Source organism: Pseudochaenichthys georgianus, chromosome 4, assembly GCF_902827115.2.
Source record: "Pseudochaenichthys georgianus chromosome 4, fPseGeo1.2, whole genome shotgun sequence".
NCBI classification, from domain to species: domain Eukaryota; kingdom Metazoa; phylum Chordata; class Actinopteri; order Perciformes; family Channichthyidae; genus Pseudochaenichthys; species Pseudochaenichthys georgianus.
In genome coordinates, this window is record NC_047506.1 from 8,452,830 (window position 1) to 8,477,798 (window position 24,969).

The window sequence follows — 24,969 nt, forward strand, 5'->3', positions numbered from 1 at the left end:
GATATGTGTTAGTGTGTGTGTTAACATATACAATTCCCTGATCAGGTACGGATATTGTCGATGAGAGAGAATACATATAATGTTATTTTCATCCTGTGGGAATAAACTATATCTACAAAAAACAGTTTATCAGCAATTACCAAATAGCAGCAATGCATTTCTTTTTAAAAGTGTACATTATGTTGCCCTGACATCCCGCAGGCCTCTTCCTTAGCAATGTGACACATTGTTCTCCGGTTTTGTGTCAATCAAGCTAAATCCTGGGATATAAGATGATCCCGTTGACAAACCTGAATCCCAATATTGTCCTCCTCTCCACCTCATAACCTGTGACACATTACTTGTGTGACCTACTCATTCTCCTGATCTTTGCTGTACCTGCTGTAAAGCACCACACATACTGCTCAGGGAATGCACCTGATAGAGGGATTATTTCTCCTGGCATCCATCAGTGGCACAGTAAATGCATCATAGCCACCTACAATCCTCTCTGGCATGTCGCAGTAAAGCTCCCCACATCAACTTTTTGGAGACAAATTAAACATGCATTTGCAGAGGCACAGCAGCTTGCCAACACAAACTAGTGCATTAGTGCTGATTGTTAAAACTATTTGTCCATGATACTACAAAGCTAGTCCAGCATGCAGCAATGAGATATGGGGGCTACTGGTGGAGCACGTGACTCCCAGGATTCGTCCAATCAGGTGCTTTCCCAGCTACAAACCGTGTTCATCTCCCCTCCTGGTTATCAGCATCCAACTAACTACAAAAACACATCTAAAACATGCTAACATGCTTAAACATGTTTAACTGCTATTTTGTGACTAAATGTGTGTTCCGGTAAGAGCAACAGCAAAAGCAGCAGCAGCAGCTCCTCCTCCTCCTCCTCCTCCTCCTCCTCCTCCTCCTCCTCCTCCTCCTCCTCCTCCTCCTCCTCCTCCTCCTCCTCCTCCTCCTCCTCCTCCTCCTCCTCCTCCTCCTCCTCCTCCTCACTATGAATGGAGCATGTCTCCGGTTGCTAATACTGTCACTCCATGCATCCCCCGTGAGAGAAATAAAAACTACATTAATCCGTTGTTGTATGGTTTCGTTCTCCTCCGCACCGCTTCACGTCCAGGGAAGCAGGAGGCGTTTCTCGGTGCAATGCACGGACGCTGCTGCGGGCTTCCAGTCTCTCCGTGAGGGCATGCATCCATCCATCCGCTCCGCCAGCAGCCCCCCCGCCATTGGTCCCGGTTCCGTCGTGATGAATGCAGAATTAGTTTGTACATTCGGTTCTCTAGCTTTATGATATTACATAACTCATACAGCTAGATAACCAAAGAGAAAAACTAACCCACGTCTCTTAAAGGAACCGCCGCCGCCGCCGGAGCTGCTTGTGTTGTGGTCACATGGAGCCATTGCAACCCGCCTGCATGCCTCTCTCTCCCCCTTCTCCCTCTTCTGCTGCTCTCCCGGTCGCCCTGTCTCTCTATCTCTAACACACACATTACTGCGCGCATGCACAAACAGGTTATAGGTAATACCCGGTTTTATTATTACGCGTAATGTTCTATTTTATTCAAAACGATGTCCCAGACTGCGTTGGGATAGCTGTGCACTGAAAGTCTATGACCATAACCTCCATCACCATCAGTTGTATAATTTTCAACTAACGTAAATCCTTCTCGTGGTTACACTACAATCTCAGATTAATACTAATTTCCATTATTTAAAACCATAGGTGATCTTCCTCCACTACAAGCCTGGAAAGCATCTGCAGGGTAAAGTCATCCAACTGCAGGAGGAGGGTGACACATTTTCCTGTCATCCATGAACATGCGTAACAGGAAAGGCTTCATGCCACTAATAACCTTAATATAGCGTACATTTCCCCACTAACTATACCATAGCATGTCCAGTTTGAGCTCCTGGGGATTATATACTCATACACCTCTTAGGAGACAGTGTTACTTCAACTGTCTCCCTAAAAGATCACAATATGGCCCTCACAAACAACCTTATTGTTTTTTCAAATGACAGCTCACATCGACCTATTACAGAGCACATCGTTTCCGCGTTGAGTGGATTAATCCACGAATTGTTAGAAAGCATGACAAACTATAAAGACATACAGTATAGTTTACAGTAGGGGTTCCAGCTAAATGTCAACATGAACAAGTCCAGGCTGACTGAATGTCACTGTACTATGGATTAGTTCATTACATGTTACATCTTGACAAACTTGCCTTTATTATTTTGTAATCACCAAATAATGCTCTATAAATATGCATCTTTAAAACAGCTATAGGCTACTGCTAAGCGTTTAAAATCAAAATTTAAATTCAAAAAAATGCACATCGTAGATAATAATGGTCAAACGAGAGGATAAAATACTTTTGCCACAAGTCTTACGTTTAAACTACTTTCCCTTCATTAAAACATGTTTTGAATGTTATGAAGCTGCAGTCTATCTGAAAAAGCATACCTTGCATTTAGAATAACCACAGCATACTCACATATTCAGTCTATTTGAAACGGCAGTTTCGTCAATCGGACAGTCATGATGCTTCGTTAATAAATCATTAAAAAAATTATTTGAAAAATTCACAAGCGGCCGCTATATTCTTCAACACTCGATCCGGGACGGGAGCATCTCTCCCCGGCTCTGTTCAGCCGTAATGCTCCCTGTTTGGCCATGTGGGATGCCGGCACATGCGAGAAAACAAAGCACATTTTACACACAGCACCACCATCGGTGTATGAATATGAATCCTCAGAGGAAGAATTGGGTAGTACAGTAAGTTACGTCCATTCTTAGCCGTCAAAAACACTGCAGCATGGCCCGAGGAAGGGGAAATGAGAGTGAGGAGAGAGCGCCTCGGCTATAGAAGTGTCAGAAGAGGGGCGCAGGAGGCGGAGGGCCGCCCGGGGGGCCCGGGGTCAGACTGCCAGGGGAGACGTGCGGTGTCCGCAGAATTAGGCATGCTCATTGGCACACACTTGGGTGAGCAACAGAGCTATGGGGTGGACGTAAAGGACAAGAGGAGGAAGCATAAGGTAGAAACTGGATAGAGTTTCACTAAAACGCGTTGACATCATGCTAGCTCCAGAATACTAATAAAGGTATTCACTATTGTCAGCAGAGATTATAATTGGATCTCGATATGGGGCCAGAAGCCCTCCAAAAATAAATTGAGTGGGTCTCAAGAGCCTCCCAAAAAAGTGAGGAATAATTTAAAATATGATCCAATACATCCACTTAGAGAATGCATGCATGGTGAATTCACAACCAAACGTGTGCAGTACACGCAGTAGCAATTTTCTAATTATCGAGACAACATTCATATATTGTCCTGAATAAAATATAGTTCAACAATTGCAAAGTCACCTGACAGGCTTTGGGCAATACATGGCAAAAGTGGCCATGTTTAAGGTGTGGGCAGGATATACCATCCGTTTCACTGCCTGTCTGTGTAAATAAGGACACAACGTTTGTTCCCATAAAGAAACACTGAGCCAGCAGTGAGTCATGAGTACTGAGCAACCTGCAGGTTACAGGACAGAGCACTACAATGCTAAAGAAAGACAGTTTGAAGTACAATTTAATTTAAAATTGAAATTATAATATAATTTTATGTATCAATGAGAAATTTCAGCTAGTCTGATGAACCAAATGCAAATACTAGCTGAAGCATTCCGCTCACTATCCATTTAGACCACATCCCAGACTTTGCTGCTATATTTTTAATGGGAGTCCATGTGTTAGCGTATAGCCTTTGCCCTTTACCATTCTCACTGTATTAAAAACATATATTCAAAATTATGAATTTATTTAGAAACGTCAAGGGCACACAGTTCACTTCTAAATGCTATATAATGATGATTGTATATATTGTCATGGTAATTGTAGTCTTTGATGTTTGTGTTTGACCTGTGTTTTAATTTGAATATTAATAAGACAGTTTTCTTTAGGCCTTTATTATCATGGATTCTTCAAGCTGCATGTTTTCTTCACTTATATGGTAAATGTGTTTCATATTTTCAAAAAAACAACAACATTCTCATTAATCATTATTTGGTAATTAATTTTGGTAAGTAATATTTAAGAAATACATTTTTTTTTTTAATTGACTTTTTAGGTATTAACCATTTTTGGTCTTGTACAAAACACGGGTTGGATTAAGTGGAAATAATAATTATTCGAAACAAAATTATGTTTAAATTAAGTGAATAATTAAAAATATTAGCACATTTTAAAGATCAAAAGTCAAAGAGTTTGTGTGTGTGTGTGTGTGTGTGTGTGTATTATTTTTGCTCTGCCTTGATTTTACTGTACATTAACCTGATTGACTCTCCGCTCCGCCTTTCATCAGACTCACGTGAATTAATGTGCACACGCCCCCTGACTGCGTCACTTCCGGCCACAGGCATACTGTAGGCCCACGGCACAGTGCAGTGACGACGAGCTCAACATTCCATTCTATTAAGTTATAATATATTCCGTTCTATGGTATCCCATTATATTCCATCTATTGCATCCCATTATTTCCCATTCTATTCTATTGCAGTCTATGCACATCTTGCTTGCCCAGATTTGTATTAGAAATTTAAAAAAATGTAACGTCGTTGTGTTTATGCTGTCTGCTAAACGCGCAGTAAGAGAACGGATATTTGTTTATATCGCTTTTGTTTCTGCCCTGAGCACAACCTCAAAACGAAATCTAAAAAAAAAAAAAAAGATGCAAAAGCAGTGTTTCAAATATGTTCGGTAAAAAAGGCTTGAATTAAAATGTTTTCGGGCGTTGACGTTGTATCAAAGAAAACTAGAGAGTGGAGTTCAGCACCTCTGAGTGAAAAGTACAGTCTCTGTCCTTGGTGCTGAAACGAATGCAATAAAATAACGGCGCTGTTTAAAAATGGAAGGGTGAAAAGAAAAACACTTAAACAATTTGGGTTTGTTCAGGCAAGGTTAAACCTATTTGGTGTTTAATGAAATGTAAGAAAATGTATTTAGAAATTACCTTATTAAAACGTATAATAATGGTCATATTCTGATGCGAGTCACACCTTAGCATTCAACTGAAGAGTTCATGTACATTGATACATTTCCGTTTAGCTCTTTTTAAATGAAATAATTATATAAATGAGACGAAGAAGTATCATCTAAATCTGATAATTATAAGAAATCAAATCTATTTTTTATTTTATTTTAGACCAGAAGAGTACACTCGATTTGACTTAAAATCTTATATCTAAATATTATAATTTCTTTGGCCAAATTTGATGTCTGATGATATAAGTTGGAATGTTAATATAAGATGCTTAAATATATTATTGATCTTCATAGGCAAACTGTGTGTACTGTCTTATCATTTCAATTAAATCTCGTTTATTAGAATGAATATAGCACGACTGTTACATTTTTTATTTGGCCAGTAAAATGATGTGTTCAAAATTATATATATTATAAAGGGGGCTAATAGCTTAGTTCTGTCAATTCAGTGCACAATAGGCCTACACCTGTTGCACTGCAAAGAAAGAAAGAAATACTTTTAATACTTTTAAAAATGTTATATTAATTTGATGGATTTATTTTGCCTATAGGTTTAAAGACAAGCATCTTAAGATAAAAAAAGAATACCATTAGTTACCTGATTGAAACCTGATATTAAGTAAATATCAGGTATTTTAACTTGAATTATTATGACTTAACCATTCATTTTGCTTTGCTAGTTTTGTGGGAAGAAATACCTCTTACCCTTGAAAATATCAACCCTGTAAAAAAATCCCAGTACGTTTTTTTGTACCTGAAACCGAATAAAAATGTGTGTTCCAAGAATATAATGCCTCTCTATTGTACTTAACTGCAAAAGCCTGATTAATAAATTTCACACTGTAGCTCCGGAGAAGATTTTCCCACAAACAAGTGACCCAAAAAAAAAAAAAAAAAGAAGAAGAAGAAAAAAAAACGCCCAAAAGAAAAAAAAAAAAGTCAACATCAAGTTCAACAACGTGCTGGTGCTCATTAGCATCACAATGCTGTCTGGGAGCACTCAGGTCTTCTTAACAAGAGGCTCTGGCGTCAAGTCCCTCCACCTCCCAGCCAAGGGGACATTTTCCCAGGCTCTGCTAACAATCACACAACTGTTTGCTTTATAAACGCCAGCTCAGGGGCCACTCAGCCCCCTCAATGGAGGCTCCCGCTAATATGGGATGGAGCAGCATGCTGCCACTCACCACTCCAGGCTGCTCTATTTATCAAAGTGCAGTTTACGGTTTTATCATAATGTCAATGAAATGTCATATTGTTAAACATTATTTTTGGCTTATTATTTACTTATTTCGATAATTAAAATTTAACATTGGTATAACATTTTGTCACTTGCCAATCATCCACATATCTCATAGCCTCAAGGTTAAACATCCACACATAACACATTCAGAAATCATACTCACAAGGCACGAACTTTGAATAAATCCCGCAACTCCGGTTCAAGTCCATTCTGTATTTTTGACGCAAGTTTCTTTCACCTCTCAGCTGTAACCAAACTATAAGAGCCAGGATTCCAGCGAAACTCAAACGCTGCATTCACTGTAAACCTTCAGAAATGATTTTGTTATTTAAACACTGGCATGACTTTTAATTCAGTGACTAGACACCAGCCGAGGCCGAGGCGATACTGCTGCCAGCATCCTCTCCGCATCCTAACATCTCCTGCAGCCTCGGATGACAGTGTGCGCGGAGCTGCTGCGTCGCAGGTCTCTCTCTCTCTCGCGCGCGCGCGCGCGCGCGCTCGCGCGCGCGCGCGCGCGCGCGCGCGCGCGCGCGCGCGCGCGCGCGCGCGCGACCACACACACACACACACACACACACACACACACACACACACACACACACACACACACACACACACACACACACACACACACACACACACACACACACACACACACACACACACACACACACACACACACACACACACACACACACACACACACACACACACACACACACACACACACACACACACACACACACACACACACACACACGGCTATGGACGACGTGCACAGAAACCCAAACGCATTTTGCACCGCTTATGCATTGACCATTGTGAACTGGTGTCCATTGTTCTGTTTGAATCACGCGTCTCCCTCTTTAGTGGCACCCGGCATGGTTTTTGGAAGCATTTGATAGACGTGCTGAGCGACGTGCAGCTCACGGTTGCTGCGTCTGTGGCAACACGTCGGTGCATGAATGGGTGGAGGGAGACACCACTGAGGACTTTTAGCAGACTGATACGACAGAACCTAATTTTGGATTGTATGGGTGTAGGCAGGAATGCATGGAAAAAGGTTTTACATCGATGCCACGTGATGTAAAACAGATCACATCAGCTCAGTAGAGGGTGTGATCCCAAATGTAGACCTACACTTTTTTATCATCAGCACACTCCATTCTCGCCCTGTCCCCCAGCTGCACATCCTGAAGGCACCGGGCAGAGTCCGTTTTTGGCAAGAGAAGCAGGCAATGATCTCCAAACCTGCACCTTGCTGGACTGAAACACCTGAGTCAACAGCTTACAGGAATACCGAGCCAATACGAGCCTTAACCCAGTAGAAACGACTCCAGGTTTAAACGGAGTGATGTCCTTACGTTTCTAGGCAGGCTGCAGGAAAAATGCGTTAAAGAGAAACGATTTGCTAGAGATGGGCACGATCAAAGCGCAGCAGCAGCGGAGTGTGTGGTGCTGTTGCCGCAGCAGCGCCAGGAGAAGCAGATGCTTTCCCGGACTCCTGCGGGTCACGTTGCTTTTACGTGGAGCGACGTAAGGGAGCGCACGGTGGACATTCATGTGCCACATGCTAATCATAAGCAGGGTAAAACTAGTGAATTAAGCCAGTTACACAATAACTTCAGACTAAATGTGCACACAGATAAGACTCAACGCTGCGTGCAACAAATCTAGCCCTAGAAATAAACGTAATGTTTACGTGATGACGTCAGTGTCATGGATAGGTTATTCCAAACGTTATCTAATGCGCCTGTGTGAGGGGTGCACGGTGGAGGATCGTTTGTGGGGTCTTAACAAGGCTGATTTGTGTTATAGGTCTACTTTACTGTCTATGGCACGGTGGCATTTAAAGGCATAGCCTATCTGTAATGCATTATATTTAAGGAGAAATAAATAAAAAAACGTATAGGGCAATACATTAAATGAAAAAATACTTGAGTATTTTTTGTAATCGCTTGTGAAATGTGTGTGTGTGTGTGTGTGTGTGTGTGTGTGTGTGTGTGTGTGTGTGTGTGTGTGTGTGTGTGTGTGTGTGTGTGTGTGAGTGTGTCTAGCATCTTTAGCAGAAGTCATAATTGTATGGAAAGAACATTACAAAACGTTAGGATGATTTCCATTACGTGTAACCCAAAAACCTTTTTTTGGTGCATACATTATTGTAAAATGTTAGCATATAGGTCACGTTTTTAGCTCAACGTTTTAAGCCACCATACGATGACAAAATGTTGGACCACATTCTCAAACAAGGGTTGTGGGTAGTGCACCAGCATGTTCATATTCACATAATTAATTACGACATTAAATTAAGCTTAAGGTATTTGATACATGTTTTTTTTTTTGGCTACCTACATTGGCTTTTTTCTGTTCTATCGTATTTTCTATAAGTTAAAAAGGTGTAGTTAGCTAGACAAATAAATGGCCAACCAGCTTTGAGCCCTTAAAATAAAGGCAAGTGTGTCCTATTTCATGCACTAATGTAAGGATTTATTTTTGTTCAACCTAACTGGAAGGTATGTCTCATAAGGCCTGCACAATTCAAACATTCAGCATTGAGTGAGCTGGGCTGACAAAACGTTCCTGAAGCACTGCACACATCTCATCATGGGAATTAACAACCAGATATTCAGAGTCCTCTAGAATCTTCACATCTCAGAAACTATAGACAATACTCATAATCCAACATGTCAGTGAATATCGACTCAATATGAGCTAAACAGGGACATCTATTGGCTGAAAGCAGTACTGCAGCTCGGGCCTGGTCAGGTCTGACGGCCTAAATCGACAACACGTTAAAACATTAAAAAAAAACAAGAAAAGATTTTAGCAACGATATAATTACAACACATCCTCTAAATTGATGCGGGGAAATATGTAAAAACATCTCTACATTGGCAGACAGAGTGATCGTTTATTTGATGCAGGAAGTGACAGGCCTTTTCGAAAATGTGTCCAAAAAAAATCTAAATAAATAAAAGATCCAAAACGAAATTGAGTGGAATGTTGGGCGTGTAAAGATAATTATTTATTCGTTATTAAGGCCCCAAAATACGTGAATATTAACGAATAATGACCCAATGGGTCCACGTGATGGTGCAGAATAGAACACACGATTGTACAAATGGAAACCTTAGCTCGAAAATGTGATTCACGTTTAACAAACGACCTGGAAACGTACATTTATACAACAGTGTGATCGAGTTAACATTTTGGTTAACACAACAGGCTATCACCTCTTGCAGAACTGTAAAGTCATATTTAAAATGAATATTAATTAAAGAGATAAGTTATGAAAACAAAGCTTCGGAGGTCTTGTTGTGTATTGATTTTTAGAGTCTTTTGTTTACATTGCTCTAGCAGGTGATATATTTATATTCATTTAAGTAATGGCACAAAATGAAGGACTTTATATTCCTAAAATGCTCTAAAACAATAAGGGTTTACACAGATTAAATTACATTTGAAAAAGGGAATTATGTCGTTGTGATTTTAGATCTTTAAATCATCAATATTATCATCAATACATCTTGTTATTTGAGTTACTGAAAAATAAATGCAAATTATTATCCTAATAGGCTGTTATCTGAGTTCCAGTCTTTTAATTCAGCCTATTATTGTTCTGGAAATGTATGGAATTAATTGGCTTAATACTAGGTATTGTTTTTAATATTGTATTTAGGCTGAAATGTAACCGAAAAAGCTCAAATCATTTGGCAGCAACGGACATAAATGTGCTTACATGACTTCAGAGGACTGTTATACAAAGAAGGCACGAATATAATGTTCTGTATAAATTACATTTTTTTTTTTTAAATGTCATTTTCAATGTTTAAGTATTATATTTGAGTCTTTAGAGTCAGTAAAACGAACAGGCAAATACACGGAGCCAAACGATCAAAGCAAATTCAGCGCAAATAGGCACTTAGTGAATGAAGCACATTGATGTTCATTAACTTCTGAATTACCTTTATATTTCTGCTCTTTGATTTTCGCTTTTTATTTGTATAAAGTTAGTGAAATAGTTTTCTCCCCATTTCACTCAATAAAGATGTATTTAATAAATGAATTTCCTGATGTATTTATTCAGTAAGCAGGTCTCTCTTATGTTTGGTGTATTTATTGGCATTTTCATTACAAAAATGTAATAAAATGAAAAAAGAAAGATATATATTCTTAAGTAATTAACTTCGTAAAATAATTATCATTTGCTGAGAACAGATACTTTCAAGATTTTATTTTCAAGCACATAATCCAGTATAGCCTGTCAGTATTGAAATAAATGAATTGATACTGTCACATTTCACACACACATTCAGAACACACATTCAGAACACCTCAGGCAGAAAAAATCAAATCCTAATTCTCCCAGTTCAAACATGTCCCCATCATAAATTCACTAATTTCTGTCAAACTTGTATGACTGTCATGTGACCATGCGTGACCACACCGAGCCCTTTTGGGTTCACTTGTTAATAACTGGCCAATTCAAGTGGCCACTTCTGGGAATTGTAATGGCCGCTCTTCAAAGAGGCTTGACCTGACACAGGGACATAAAGGAGTCAGAGGTCACGCATGAAGACCAACAGGGAGCAAGTGTTTGTCCTTCCCAATGTCATGCCCATCAATTAGCAACTAGCTGCTGATTGTTATACATTATTATTTTTGTTATGAGGCTGCTGTGGTGGTGGTATTACAAAGGATTTTAATCAAATCCAAGAAGTGAACACTACAAAGTGTGTGCTTTTTAAGTAAATTCAACATGTGTATTATTCTGCTATTGACTTTTAACGTGTATAAAGGAAATCCTTGTGACAACTAACATTAAAAGCGTATTTGTCAGTAATACCACTTTGAAATGCATATTGAGAGCAGCAACAGCGGGTGTCTCAAAGTTTCCGAGTTCTCTTAAATCTATTCTGAATTCCTCGGTGGTTTAATGGAGCAACATTATATAGATCTGTTTATATGTTTATAAGAATGTAAAGCCCTATTGGGTTTCTATTTAAAGAGTGCTGCCTCATCAGACAAAGCAGCATGATGGGAGCATTTTTCATTACAAACAAAAATGCATTCCTTATAGGCAGGGTACAAAATTGGCAACAAATGCATTGTTTGCAAATGATATAATACCTCAATAGTCACTGCAAATCCAATTCCCACAAAAGATAATAGGAGATTGTAAGATTTCACAAACAGGTGAGTAAGGTAGATCTAAGACTAAGAAGCACTTAGAGACTCGGCTGACATGACCACACAGCAGGTCTACTGTAGATTCACAGCAGCAGTGATCAATAGGCGTAATGCAAAGACTTTCAGGAGAACAGTTACCTATAAGAAATCAAGTAGACCTGGAATTAAACCTCCACACTCGTAAAAAGACATCAAAGGTGCAGCATGTGTTACACATTCAGGCAGACAGGCTGAAGCAAGAGACAAACTGTCACGTGCACACCATCATTCCCACAGCAACAAGCCTCACTTTCAAGAACAGAAAGCTGATGAAAATGATAACAAATACTATAAAAATATACTAAATGTAGAGTAATTCCAGCATCATTTTCAAACGCAGATTATAACTTTGACATTAATTAAAAAAAACATAAATAATGTACATTTAAAACAATTCCAAATGAATAAAGCAACTTACATTGCAGCTTCTTCTGATGCTCAGAGAGAGATAGATAGAGAGAGAGAGAGAGAGAGAGAGAGAGAGAGAGAGAGAGAGAGAGAGAGAGAGATATGCTGGTTCATTCTCCGCCATGTGCAAACAGACTGGTCCTCTTACTGCTTTCCTGGTTTAATTGGGAACAGGCTGAAGGTTATGCTAATGAGCGCTGACATCAGTCTTAACGCCCCCCCCCCCCCCCCCCCCCCCCGTAAAGGAGGGGAGCAAAGGGCCAAAGTCGCGCCTCTTTTCCCAGGCAATTCCGCCGGTCAAGTTCAAGCGCAGCGCACGATTGTCATTCAAAACACGGTAATGCACAGAGCTCATTCATATGGGGGGGGGGGGGGGCTGTTGGCCTGCAAACACATTTAGCTTACATCGTAATCAAAGCTTATAATTTAAAGCACAACAAATGTGTATATTAAGACACATTGTGCATTTCAACTGTGGACAGAAAAATGACAATGTAACAGATAACAAGCACTATAAATAAATAAATGAATATAAGCATTCATACTGGTTTTTACACCCTTTTAACTTTAATCAAAATGTTGTGAAAATGCTCGCTCCTGTGGGAATGAAGAACATGTCTTATTCATTTTTTTTTATATTGACACTTTCTGTTATATTTTCCTATGCATGCAGTGTTACTCTGGGTTGGGAAAACACAAGGAGCTTCTTTTTCTCATGAAGCATGAAGATGATGACGAGAGTCCAAGCCATTCTTACATTTATTTACATGAAATAAATACATTCAAATAATATTCATATGCATATCAAGAAGTAAGGGATATCATAAAAAAAGGAAGTGTTAGAGATTTTTAAGATCAAAGATAAATGAGTTTCTGCAAAGGGGTTGCAGGTCAGTAATAGAAAGATGTCTAATATTGCATTTATTAAGTATTAATAAGCATGTGTGCACATATTTTCACTGGCACAGATAAGAAGAAAATGGTATACAAATAAAGCCTAGTAATTCTTTAAGCACAAAACGACACTTGTGTTTGTCTTTGTGTGTGCATCGCCCATCTGTGCATGCTGGATCATCCATGGAATCCTCTGCAAACTCTCAGTGCGATAGAATTAGCAGCATGCATTAGGGTAATTACAGTACAAGTGTGCAACGATTCATGTCGTCCAAATCCAGAATCTGTATGAGGACGAGCCAAAGTACCGGCTTAACACACTCAGCAGAGTCAGGCCGAGCTGATTCTCTTCCGTCTGGCTCTGGACCTGGAAATCAGACGAGCCAGATGCAGCGAGTCAAAATTCAGATATGAAGCTTGTATGCATATCTTCATTTCATCTTATTAAATCCATAGCCCTGGTTTCATCTTGGGCCGTTACAGGAGGAGGAAGGTCTGTATCTGCACCTGTGACACAACAAAAGATGGCTTTTTAACTCTTAAACAGGTGAATAACTCCACGTTTAAATATTCTTGCTGTGGGATAAATAGCCCTTTCTCACTGGAAACAATGTGAAATGTCACAATTAACGAAATGAATGCTGGCTCAATCCATTTGGTTGGAGGAAGAGTCCTATTGTATATAATGAAATAAGTCATCGTTAGCGCCAGTAGTCTAAATATCTGCTTTTAAAATAAAGACGTATGTGAAACTAAGCTACATCTCATTTTGTCTTAACGTAATAGAACAACGTCTACACTGTGGTTCTTGCCCTTGTCTTAGAGTACAAAGTCAGACTCCAAATTAAAACCAATACGCCATATAAAAGGTTCTTATTTTTACTGTAATCAATAAGTCATGTGATGTATTTGCTTGCCTCATGACTGCATGTTTGATTGAAAGGCATGCATTAGTCTGGCAACATCTTTGCTTTGACTGTTCACAGCAAAGTCATTAAGGAGTTGAAGGATGGTGTATTCCCAGTACATTTGTTTTCTCTCTTCCTTGAGATATACAGTAAATGTGTGTCTTTGTAATTAACAGTCATGAGACTCACTACTAAATAAATCCCTGTGACAAAGCAGATCTGGCCCTCCATCGTTGGTTCCCACAGCATTCCCCGCTCAATGCAGCATTTAGGAAAAGAAACAAAAAGGAAAATAGCGGGGAAAATGAAGGGAGACGGTAAGTAAGAAAAAAAACATGGTGGTGGCTGTGGGAGTTTCCTTTGACGGGGCACCATTGCAACATTTGCATATATTCAAATCAGCAGATGAATACCGTGCATGGGGGCAAACAAAGACAAGCCAATGGGAGGGCTGCATCCCTACCGCGGGCTCCGAAACAGCCGCCGGTATCCCAGCAGCACCCTGGGAGAGACACAGGGAAGTGGTGTGGGAACCGAGAGGCCCCCCGAGCTGGGCAGAGAGGGGGGGAGCCACTTGTAGCCCGTGGTGAATTAGCATTTTATTTGTGTCCATTTTCCTCAGTAATGTCTGCCCCGCCACTTCAGCCACAGATGGCTAACATGGAAGGAGGATTAGCATTGTGTCAAAGATGATGGTTATGGAAGTCTTTTTCCACCCAGAGAGAGACATTTCCTCTCACAGTGTGACTGACAGTTTAATGCCAGAGATGTTGGAAGAATGTACAGAATATTTATCGTGTTGTCAAATGTTGATAAGAAAAAGGGTACATGTTAAATGATGGCAGTGAATGGAACAACATGCATCTTTATGTTACACTATCCATATGGAAAGACATCCAGATGGAGAAAGAAGACACATATGCAAAAATGTGTCAGACTAATTGCCTCAGGGTATAGGCTGGATTTGGATAAGCAGGACTCATACGGATCAAAACACAACACAGAGTTTGATATTGAGCTGAACAACTAATTTCATGTGATTTATGTTTACAGATGCGTGCCCGTTGGTGCATGCCTGCCCACCTGAGATGCGGCTGCTTCATCGCACAAAGCTCCATTTGATCAGATTCACAGCTCTCATTTGAAACGTCATGCTCTTTTGCGCAAATTCACGCGGCAAAGGATCAGACACATCTTCAGCAGAAGGGGTGGCACCAATTAGCAGAAAGTGGGATTTCAATCAACTTCTGCAGACCACCCAAATAACATGCTAAACACAGATTTGAATGTGGTGAATGGGTTTGGTAAAAGATCTTTTGGAGGGCGTGCGACTGGAAACCCTCCGCACTGTTGGAGGCACAGGGGCCTCCGCTTTACAGAGGATGAGCTGACATTATAATGCGTGTACAGGCCAGCGTGTGGACAATCATTCTCATCCAGAGTCACCAAGCATACCACAGAGGATGCATCAGTGCACCAAGAGCTGTTGTCCTTTTACCATAATATTCCCAAAACACCTCATGGTTATAATAATCTGTGGTTTAGAGGTCATACGACATAATAAAACAAACACATTGCAAAGATATAAATATGCCTGCAGGCTTGATAGTAACAATGTTAGTATTATGGGGTTTTTCCTTGATTGTATTCATCAAAATGGAAAATGTATACTTTAATTCTTTAGATTACATCAACTCCCTCCTGCTCTCGCCCCCTCCCTGGTGGCTGTGTGTTTAATGCCAAAGCAGAGAAGCATATCTGAGACTTTAAGCTTCACTATTTGCATACTGTTTGTTTTCATCCAATGAAATGTTAAAATGGATGATGGTGCAAGCATCACACATGGAGATTATCATTAGGAGGATCTCACAGAGGTGATCTATAGGCAGGAAAAACTCACTAGAGACTGAATTTGTATACGAAGGATATTTGAATTTGTCTTGCTCAAGGTGAATAATTGCATTAATACTAAATCTGAAAAGGCAGCATTTGAAATTATATTCATTAGTTTGGAATTCAATTTCAAAACCTAAATGTTTATAGTATGACATTGAATTCATTTGCTCTGAAAATGTATTTGATCCTTGCTGAAAACTCAACTCCCCATACATTTTATACCACATTCAGATCATGCAATTACATTTAAGCAAAGGACACTACCAGATGTGTTCTTGTTGTTGTCACTTTGCATGTAATCTGGTGTACAAACTCCAATGCAGTGCACTGCAAACTGAATTTGAATTGTAAGAACTTTAAGTATTGAGAGGGTTGCATTTTTCAGCGAGGATCAAACACACTTTCATTTAGAGGCCTTGGTGATTTTAGTATACAGTGATCCTAAATACATAAGTAATTTTGTTCTAGATGAAACAAGCTAATTAAATGTACAGAAAAGGACTATCACTCTTTATTGGACATTTTAACATTCATTCAGACCGGGGAGAAAACGTAGCATTCATTATTTAATATTCAATAAGATAACTTGTTTTAATTCTGTAAACTCTATTAGTATAACAGGTAATTTGAATTATTCATTGGTTAGAGGCCTACAACTCAGTTTTTCCCAAAAGCCCCATAGTGGGTAAATCCAGCCCTGAATGTATGCTAGACATCTAACAACATGACAAATACACAGAAGTGTGGAAAACCAAAGACTAACAAGTCGTAACTTACACTTGTGTACATGTCATTGTATTGTATCAAGGCCAGTATTAACTTCCCTGAGGCCTCTCCCTATTTGTGATTCTAGTTCAAGAAAAGTAACAGATTTGAGTCAATGTCCCATTTGTAGGGAGTTATAATCACGTTTGAAATAGCAATGTCCTGACATGAAGCAGAAATCTTTGTAGGGCATTGTAACACGAGAAACACTCACCTGTTTGACCTGCATCACCTTGAAATCACGTCAATGGAAAACAGGGCAAAATGATTTACTTCCGGGTCAAACCACCTTAAAAGGTGATTTTTCTTTTTTTGGAGGGCGAGGGCATGACCCGCCCTCCTCTGCTTCTGATTGGCTGGCTGAACAATTGGCACAGGTAAAATGGACCATGGAGGCTATTCTTTACATTTGATTATCACTCGTTACAATACTATGATAAATACGTAGATGTATAATGGGTTGTTCCTAAAAACATATATAGGCCTGCCTACGTACCCCGAGTGTTTCTGTGTTCAGAAACGTCCATTGAAATGGGGAGAAAAGTAAATGTGGAGCATTATCTGCAACCTGTTGTTATGGGTGAAACAAGCAGTATTGCACATTATTTTCAAGTCAACTGACTTTAGCAATAGCTTGGAAACGTAGCATGAAATCAATTGGAGGTCCTTCTAGGTAAATATTCAACCCAGTCTCACGGCATTTTGTGTTAAAATATTGTATCTTTCCATTGATTCTCTATGTGAATAAGGCATAACTAAATTTTAAAAAGTCCCTAATAACCGCAACAGTCAACTAAATGGTTTGCACACAGTCTCACAGTTGCACAAAAGTAATTCAAAAGTAGTTTAATTTCCATTTCTGAGAGGAAGCAGCATAGATTACTAACTTTTATTAAGCGTCAGTCGAAGCTACTGTTGTGCTGTTATAAGTCTTCCGATTTACGAAGCTATGGGGAAGTACCTGAAGGCACCGCGCGACTCCACTATTACATCCGGGACATTCAGCTTTTCACATGTCAGTTGGATCAGCTGTCAAGACTTTCCTGCATGTGAAGAAGCTTCGGCAGCTATTCTGATTTACAACACGTATTTCTTTCGACAGAAGAGATGGTAAGTTACCCCTATTCCAGTAAATCCACAAGGATCAAGTTAGTGTTAACAACCTGCTGTAAAATTGCCCAGCGAACTGTTTTTGTTTCTATTTCTTACAATGAGAGCTAGTATGCTAATGCTAGCTAGCTAACGTTTGCAGCAGCAATGACAGGTGGTGAAGTTTAGCTAAATTTAGCTCGATAGCCATTTGCTAAATATCATTCATTTTGCAGGAGCTTTCAGCACATTCTTTACGGTTGTTAAACGTGGTTAAATATGGTTATTGTTATCTTTTTAGCATAGTATATGACTAAGCTTCTTCTACAGGCTTTAACTGTTTCTATGTCCAAAGATGGGAGTTTGAAAGTTGGTTCTCCTACTTAAACATGTGTGTTTCCTCTGACAGGCGCTGATGGGAATTCAGCTGGTGGTCAGCTTGCTGGCTGCGTGCATTATGCAAAGGATGGCTCCACATTACTCCTTTGCACGCTGGCTACTCTGCAATGGCAGGTATAATTACCCTTACGATCAGATTATACAGTACATATCATTGAATGTGCACTATACAAACACATGCCTGTTGTTCCTTTCAGTCTGTACCGGTTCAAACACCCGTCAGAAGGAGAGCTGTGTGCCCTGGCCGGAAAGCAGATGCCCAAACCGACCAGGAAAGACAGGTGGGAGTTGGGGGAGGGTCTGGTAATGTAGGAAGGACTAAGAAACAAGTAAAGCTGCCTAGAAACAAACAACTAATAAGTAGATATCTGCCTTCTCTGACAAAAGCTACAGAGTTTTACCTTTTGTTGTAAATGGTGTGCTTTACTTTAAAAAACAAACACATGTTACTTTAAGACTAAAAAAAGACTGATATTTTTTGTTTTTATTTTTTTAACATAGTCATGTGTCTTTGTTTGATGACTAGGAGACAAAATGGGGAGAGCAAGCCTCTCACTGTGCCCAAAGACATCGACCTTCACCTGGAGAAAGCTCCAATCAACGCTCTTGACGCTCTTGGTAAACGAAACACTCCTTTATCTTTATCACCGTGACATTGAGCAAGTACAAACGCTGCCACAGCTCAGCTTTACTCGCTATGCATTTACATTTCAATGTTTTTCTCTCTGCATCATAAAATGTATGGATCATAGTTCAAACCGACTGGTATAGCACAAAATAATGACTCGATCTTTTTTTGCCTTGTTTCTACTTTCAGTGCTGCGGTTCTTCCTGGAGTACCAGTGGCTGGTAGACTTTGCGGTCTATACTGCAGGCGTCTTCATCTTCACTGAGTGTTACTACAGTTCTGTGGATGCCAGCGCAGAAGTCAACATCGGAGCCATCTGGTGTGTCCTGACTGTTCTCTTCAGTCTGTATCCTTCAACTGTAAAGTGACTCATCATGACAGATTAATATGTATGTGTCAATAAGGTTTGCTGTTACAACAAATTGGAGAGAACGCACCTTTTGCACAGCTGTAGAAGCCTGCCGTTGTCAGCTGATTTGCTGGAGCTTGCCGATCAGTCTCATATTTATTTCTTTGCTGTTCAAATTTTGGACGTGTCGCTTGGCGGTTTTTACGCCGCACACAGAACATGCACGTTTCACACACAGTACACACACACACACACACACACACACACACACACACACACACACACACACACACACACACACACACACACACACACACACACACACACACACACACACACACACACACACACACACACACACACACACACACACACACACACACACACACACACACACACACACACACACACACACACACACACACACACACACACACACACACACACACACACACACACACACACACACTTATTGTAGAAGTGTTTCAGCATGAGTAAAGAGGACATAACACTTGCAATTTGTAATGACAGCAAATTCCAAATGAGCATAGGAGTACAACCTCTAAAAATAAACAACAAGCCCTGATATAGTGTTGAAGTTTTGAAAAGATGTACGTTTTTTTATTTCATATGTTTTTATTATGAACATTCACCTGTATTTGTATTGTGCATACAAGAAAGTATATACATTTTTAAATATGCTTTCAGTTATTATTTTTAGAAAGAAATAACATCATCGTCAGGTCTTTTAAAAAGATGTTTGACCTGACCAAGAAAATCTTAACCCCAGCATCTCTGTAAAACAGAAATATCTCATTCTACAGCTGCAGCCTCTCGCTTTTTATATGAAAATGTAAAATGTGACTTAGTAAAGTGTCAAAACCCAATTCCAACTTCTCATCATGATTTATGCTAAGAAAAATACATTTGATTAAAAATGAATGTTGCTTTTCCCCTGGTTGTTTTAAACTTGACTCAAACCTTCAGAAAGACTCTTAAAACTCTGATGAGTCACTACTTCAGCTCTGAGGAGGGCGGTGAGCGCTCGGTGTGTCTGGCCTTCGGCTTCCTGTCTCTGCTGGTGGCCATGCTGGTGCTGGTGGTCAGGGAGGACTACCTGGAGTTCGGCCTGGAGTCGGCCTTCTCCAGCCTCTTCGACAACTTGGAAGTGTTCGCCAGACAGCAGGGTTACGCTGAGTGGTCGTAAGTATCTGTTCCAGGAATTTGTGTTGATTTATTATTGCTTGACATTGTAACGTGCATCAAGAGACACCACATTGGTTAGAGGTCCCCTAATATATGTTTTTCATCAATATATTATAGGTCTCAGATATATACAAAACATGTCTCTGAAGTGTTTGGCTCCAAATACCAAACAGATCATTGCAGCATTACCCATAATCCCCTCTGTTTCAGCCCCATTTCAAAAGTGCTGATTCTCTGACTGTTACTTTAGATGAAAATAAGGAGCCCCTCTGAGAGAGATTTGGTTAAAAATAACACAATGGTGCTCTAGTACCACATTCACACCAACGCAACTCCGGTTCAAGCTCCGTGCTAGAGCTTTCAGGTTCAGAACCGGTTCTTCGGTTTAGCTCCGGCTCTTTTCACACCGCCCAGAGTCCGACTGCTGCTGCGTCATTGCGTCATCGTTTGCGTCATGACGTAACCGTTTGCGTGCCTGCTTCATAAAGCCAAACCACGCGGAAACCCCTCACAGCTGACACCAACAACAACAACAACAATGGCCGATTGTGCTCCAGCTTCCTCTGTACCTCTTCGGAAGACCAGATTCCCAGTAGGTAGCTGGTCTCCTCAGTGGACCACTGCTGCTTGTTACGTTTCTCCATCGTTGTGTACAAGCTGGATAAAACGCCGGCTTGTTGTTGTTGTTGTTCAGGAGTTGATCCTGCCCCCGCCTCGACGTAAGCGTGACGTATGTGGTGCTTTTGCTCTGGCCGGACAATTTTTTGGTGCTCGAAATGAACCGGATTCCGGAGCTAAGAGGCTGCTCCGCTGCGGTGTGAACAGGAAAACCCGGTGCTTTTCAAGCTCCGGCTCCGAACCGGCCCCGAAACACCGTTGGTGTGAATGAGGTATAGGAGGTGATAAGGTGGGGGGGGGGGGTTACCTTGGTTGGTGATTGGCTAATGGTTACACAAGCTAAAAAATCGTTATGACATCATAAATTGGCCAAAATCTGATCAGCTCATTTTCAGACAGGTTTTTATATAAATGGATCAGGACAAAAAGAGAGGGCATCTTTTTTCCTGAAACTTTCAGGGGACACATGTTTATTTATAAAAGACATGAAAAAGTGGATTTTGCACAATAGGTGACCTTTCAGTATTATTATTATGCATGAGGCAATAACAGACTTTACGTGACAAATATCTGATGCCTAACGTTTGGTTGTTGTTTTCAGAATCCCAGTGACCAAGCTGTCAGTGAAGCTGGGTCTGGCCGCTCTCTGTGCGTACATCGGTGCTCTGCTCGCCTTCCCCGGCCTGCGCATGGCTCAGACTCATCTCGATGCTGTTCAGATGAACACAGGGCGGCCACACATCCAGTAAGAACTGAAGTATTAAGAATGGCAACAAGCAATGTGCTCCATGTCTTCGCAAATACATGAGCTGTGTTGTTGCTCTATAATGTTTCCTGCAGGATTCTGCTGCACATGAGTTTCCTGTCTCCAGTCATTGTGATGATTCTCTGGGTGAAGCCCATTGCAAGGGACTTCCTGGCCAATGCACCTCTGGGGAAGACCACTGTCACAATGTGAGGGCACATGCTTATCTGCTATATATCCACTAATCTCTCATAAAAACAAAGGACACTAATGTAAGTTGTCCTCCATATGGCTCATTTGACTTGTTCTGATCCTCTCCTAATCTCCCCCTTGCAGAGTTTCCAGTGAAACCTTCGACAGCCTGCGCCTGTGGATCATCGTGGTGCTGTGTCTGCTGCGGCTGGCCATGACTCGCTACCACATGCAGGCCTACCTCAATCTGGCTCAGAAGTGGGTGGAGCAGATGAAGAAGGAGGCGGGACGTATCGCTGCGATTGACATTCAGAGGAAGGTCAGATATTCAGACAATGAAGGGTTGAAACCTTTAAATTCAGAAGTTTTGACACGGAGAAAGAAAAGAGTAACTGAATGTGAGAGAGTAAACTGAGAATACATGTGTTGTTTTCCAGGTCACTCGTATCTTCTGCTACCTGACTGTGATCACTCTCCAGTATCTGGTTCCTGTTTTCCTCATCCTCTTCTCCACACTTGCTCTTAAATCACTAGGTAAGTAACTACCACTACATTGAAGAAGAAGAAGCCACACTTGATCTTATTGTTCTGCACTTTTCCCAGAGATTCAAGTGTAGATTTGTGGCAATGATTTGCTCTCTTCTGGAGAGTTGGATGAGACGATCGATACAATCTAAAACAAAAAAAAGAAGCAATTTACGGACAAAGTATCCCCCAGAACATAACCCCCCTGTATTTACACGCTAGTTTTAGAAAGATTTAGCAAGTTAATTAGTGAGTTTCTGAGATGCTTGTATATTTTGTAACCTACTCACTGAGCAAGAGCAGCTGTTAATAACCTGCATATCTAACTAGCTGCTGGCTGTGGTCATCTATTTGTAGAACAGATATGAGAGTGGTAAAGCATATTTCCCAACATGAAAGACTATTTATACAATAATATTGAGACATTTGCATCTGCAGTGGAGTTTAAATATTAAAAACATCCAGCGTCGGTATTGACTGATCTCTACCGGTCTTGTAGGGGACTTCTCGTGGAAGGCCGATGCAGATCAGACCCCCGGGGTGACGCCAGCGCTCATACTGCCCATAGCAGCGCCCGTGCTGCCCGGTGGTTTCGATGAAGATGAAGAGGGGATGGACGACATGGAGGAGGACGTCCAGGCCACAGTTGCCCACCTGACAGAGGCCTTCATGGCGCTGCGCTCCGTCCTCACTCCACTTTTCTTCCGAGGTTTCTTCGCCTTCCTGACGTGGTGGGTGGCGGCCTGCCAGGTCATCAGCTCTCTGTTCGGCATCTACTTCCACCAGTACCTGATGCAGAACTAACTGAGGGAGACGGAGTGCCATCGCTCTGCAGTCACAGCCCTGTCTGCAGGTATCCTGTGCAACGGCATACCAAAAGCTATGGGGACATTAGTTTAAAACACACAACCACAGATAGAAAGCACCTTGTTTGTGGCTGTAACCGAAGGTTGATTGAGGAGAAGGTTGATGAACACTGTCTGTTGCCAAAGCGGCTACCTTGTTGCCCTTATGGCTTTTTGTCACCAGCAGGGTACTGGTATTATAACACAAATGTACAGAGAGCACTGGGGTCTGCATCACAAAGCAAGTTGAGCTTAGTCTGGCTGTCCCTGGGTTACCTAGCTTCACTGAGTCGACCATCAACAATCATTAATAACCAGAATCATAAAGCTTGTTATCATCTGGCTCCGGTAGCTCTGTGTTTATTGATCGAGATGCGTTCATGTGAAAGAGAGTTTTTAATTACATTACAAGAACCATGAGAGAATTACTTGTAATGAAACAGACACCCACAGGGAAATTAGAAGTGTTAGTTTGTTTATTTCTATGGATACTCATTAGTTACTGCATTGCAACGGAAGCCATCTTAATCAAGATATTTTCAAAAAGGTTGAAAAGGGAAATATTCAGTAAAATCGCACAAGTAGAATAGGATAAAACATGGCTATGAATTAAGAATTAGGCTTTTTTAAATATTTCTGGCTTTTTCAACAGCTGTATAGAAAAGTGAAGTGTTGTTGCTTTTGTTCCTTATACTGCAAAACGCTAATCTTGCTTTATGATACAGACCCCTGCCCGATAGTCTTCTAACATATTCAAGCGAAACATTTTTCTGCACGTTTTCAGATGTGTCCATCCATGCCAGTGTTACCTGAATTGTTCTTCAAACAACACTAAATGCTGCATTTAATGTTTTAATTGGTACCAGGACAAGTAATAGTACTTAATCCCTGTGTAAATGAGACTTTATTTTTGTGAGGGACTATTTGTCCCCCAAAGAAACCGATTTAAGAGTGCTAAATGTTTTAAATCTCTTCTCTGCTGTAACGGTTTGATTGCAAATACCTAGTAAAGCTTCTGATCCATCCTATTAAATGAAACGCAGCTAAACGTAAATCCAAACTCTGGTTGTGGCTGTGAATCGGCCAAAAACTGAAGAGCTGTTGCTTTTATCTAAAAAATGTCTTCAGTATTCCTAAGTGCCTGGGAGTTTAGGGATTTTAAATCAATTTAAAAATCTCCTGTCTCCTTGATCTTAAGTATTTAGAATAAATTAACAGTCGCAACTCATTTCTGTTTTTCCCATTCATTTCAAACCACTACACAATGGCAACATTTTAGTTGCAGTGTCTTAATTAGATGCATCCATTTTAGGTTTATTGTTCTTTTTTATTGCCAATCCATGTAATGTAGCTTACTTTAAACCAGTTTGCATATTTATTTATTTATTTATAATACATTGCCTCACAAAACATTGTTTTTTTGGTTGTTTTTTTTAGAAATGATACAGATGATTTAAATCTGTTCACTCATGTATTCTGTTTGTGGCAATTTCTCATTTTGATTGTGTGTTTTTTCTAGTTAGTATATTTGAATGGAACGCTCTGAAATCAATATACTGTGAACTTCATATGGAAATGTTGCTTTTTTGAGATGTTCTGAATGCATGGTGTGCAAACTTTTGGATGTTTTGTTAGTATGGCTCAATAAAAATCATTTATTATTTTCAGTCACATGTCAGTTTGAAATTCCCACTTAATTCTGCCTTCCCTCGAGGAGCGTGGGAGATGCTGCGGATAAAACCTTTCCTTTTTAGAAGTCGGTGCGGCAATTGACAAAAGCCATCCTGCATGTCAATGGAGTGTCTCGCCGCTGAGAAGGGTCCTGACCTCTGACCCCCACCCTCCTGAGAAGATCATTCTTTAATCACTGATAATTACTATGAACCTGATGCCCCTCAACCGTCTGGGAAAAAACATTGCTCTTGGGTGCTCAACTTTGCCACAAGAAACGGTACTTTTCTGCCAATCTTCCTAATCCTCTCCATTCTCCATCCC

At 40.5% G+C, this 24,969-nt stretch overlaps 1 protein-coding gene and 1 long non-coding RNA gene across 2 annotated transcripts in view; one reads left to right on the top strand and one right to left on the bottom strand.

Moving 5' to 3' along the window:
- The window catches only part of LOC117445117 (uncharacterized), a 37,122-nt gene extending 30,445 nt beyond the window's left edge, over positions 1–6,677 (bottom strand). The window contains exon 1 of the long non-coding RNA XR_004551934.2: positions 6,439–6,677. This is a non-coding gene — a long non-coding RNA (uncharacterized lncRNA). The remainder of the gene's footprint in view (positions 1–6,438) is intronic.
- Positions 6,678–17,367: 10,690 nt separating this feature from the next.
- tmem161a (transmembrane protein 161A) lies at positions 17,368–24,641 on the top strand. Its single transcript, XM_034081417.2, has 11 exons — positions 17,368–17,488; positions 17,877–17,980; positions 18,064–18,147; positions 18,393–18,484; positions 18,684–18,840; positions 19,831–20,046; positions 21,269–21,412; positions 21,508–21,621; positions 21,749–21,923; positions 22,042–22,138; positions 22,629–24,641. The coding sequence occupies exons 1-11, from the start codon at positions 17,486–17,488 to the stop codon at positions 22,931–22,933; spliced, it is 1,491 nt and encodes a 496-aa protein (XP_033937308.1). The 5' UTR covers positions 17,368–17,485; the 3' UTR covers positions 22,934–24,641.
- Positions 24,642–24,969: the final 328 nt, after the last annotated feature.

Coding starts and splice junctions, on each gene's coding strand:
- tmem161a (XM_034081417.2), top strand. Junction 17,981..18,063: donor TGGCTACTCTGCAATGGCAG/GTATAATTACCC, acceptor TGTTCCTTTCAG/TCTGTACCGGTTCAAACACC. Junction 18,841..19,830: donor CTGACTGTTCTCTTCAGTCT/GTATCCTTCAAC, acceptor TCAAACCTTCAG/AAAGACTCTTAAAACTCTGA.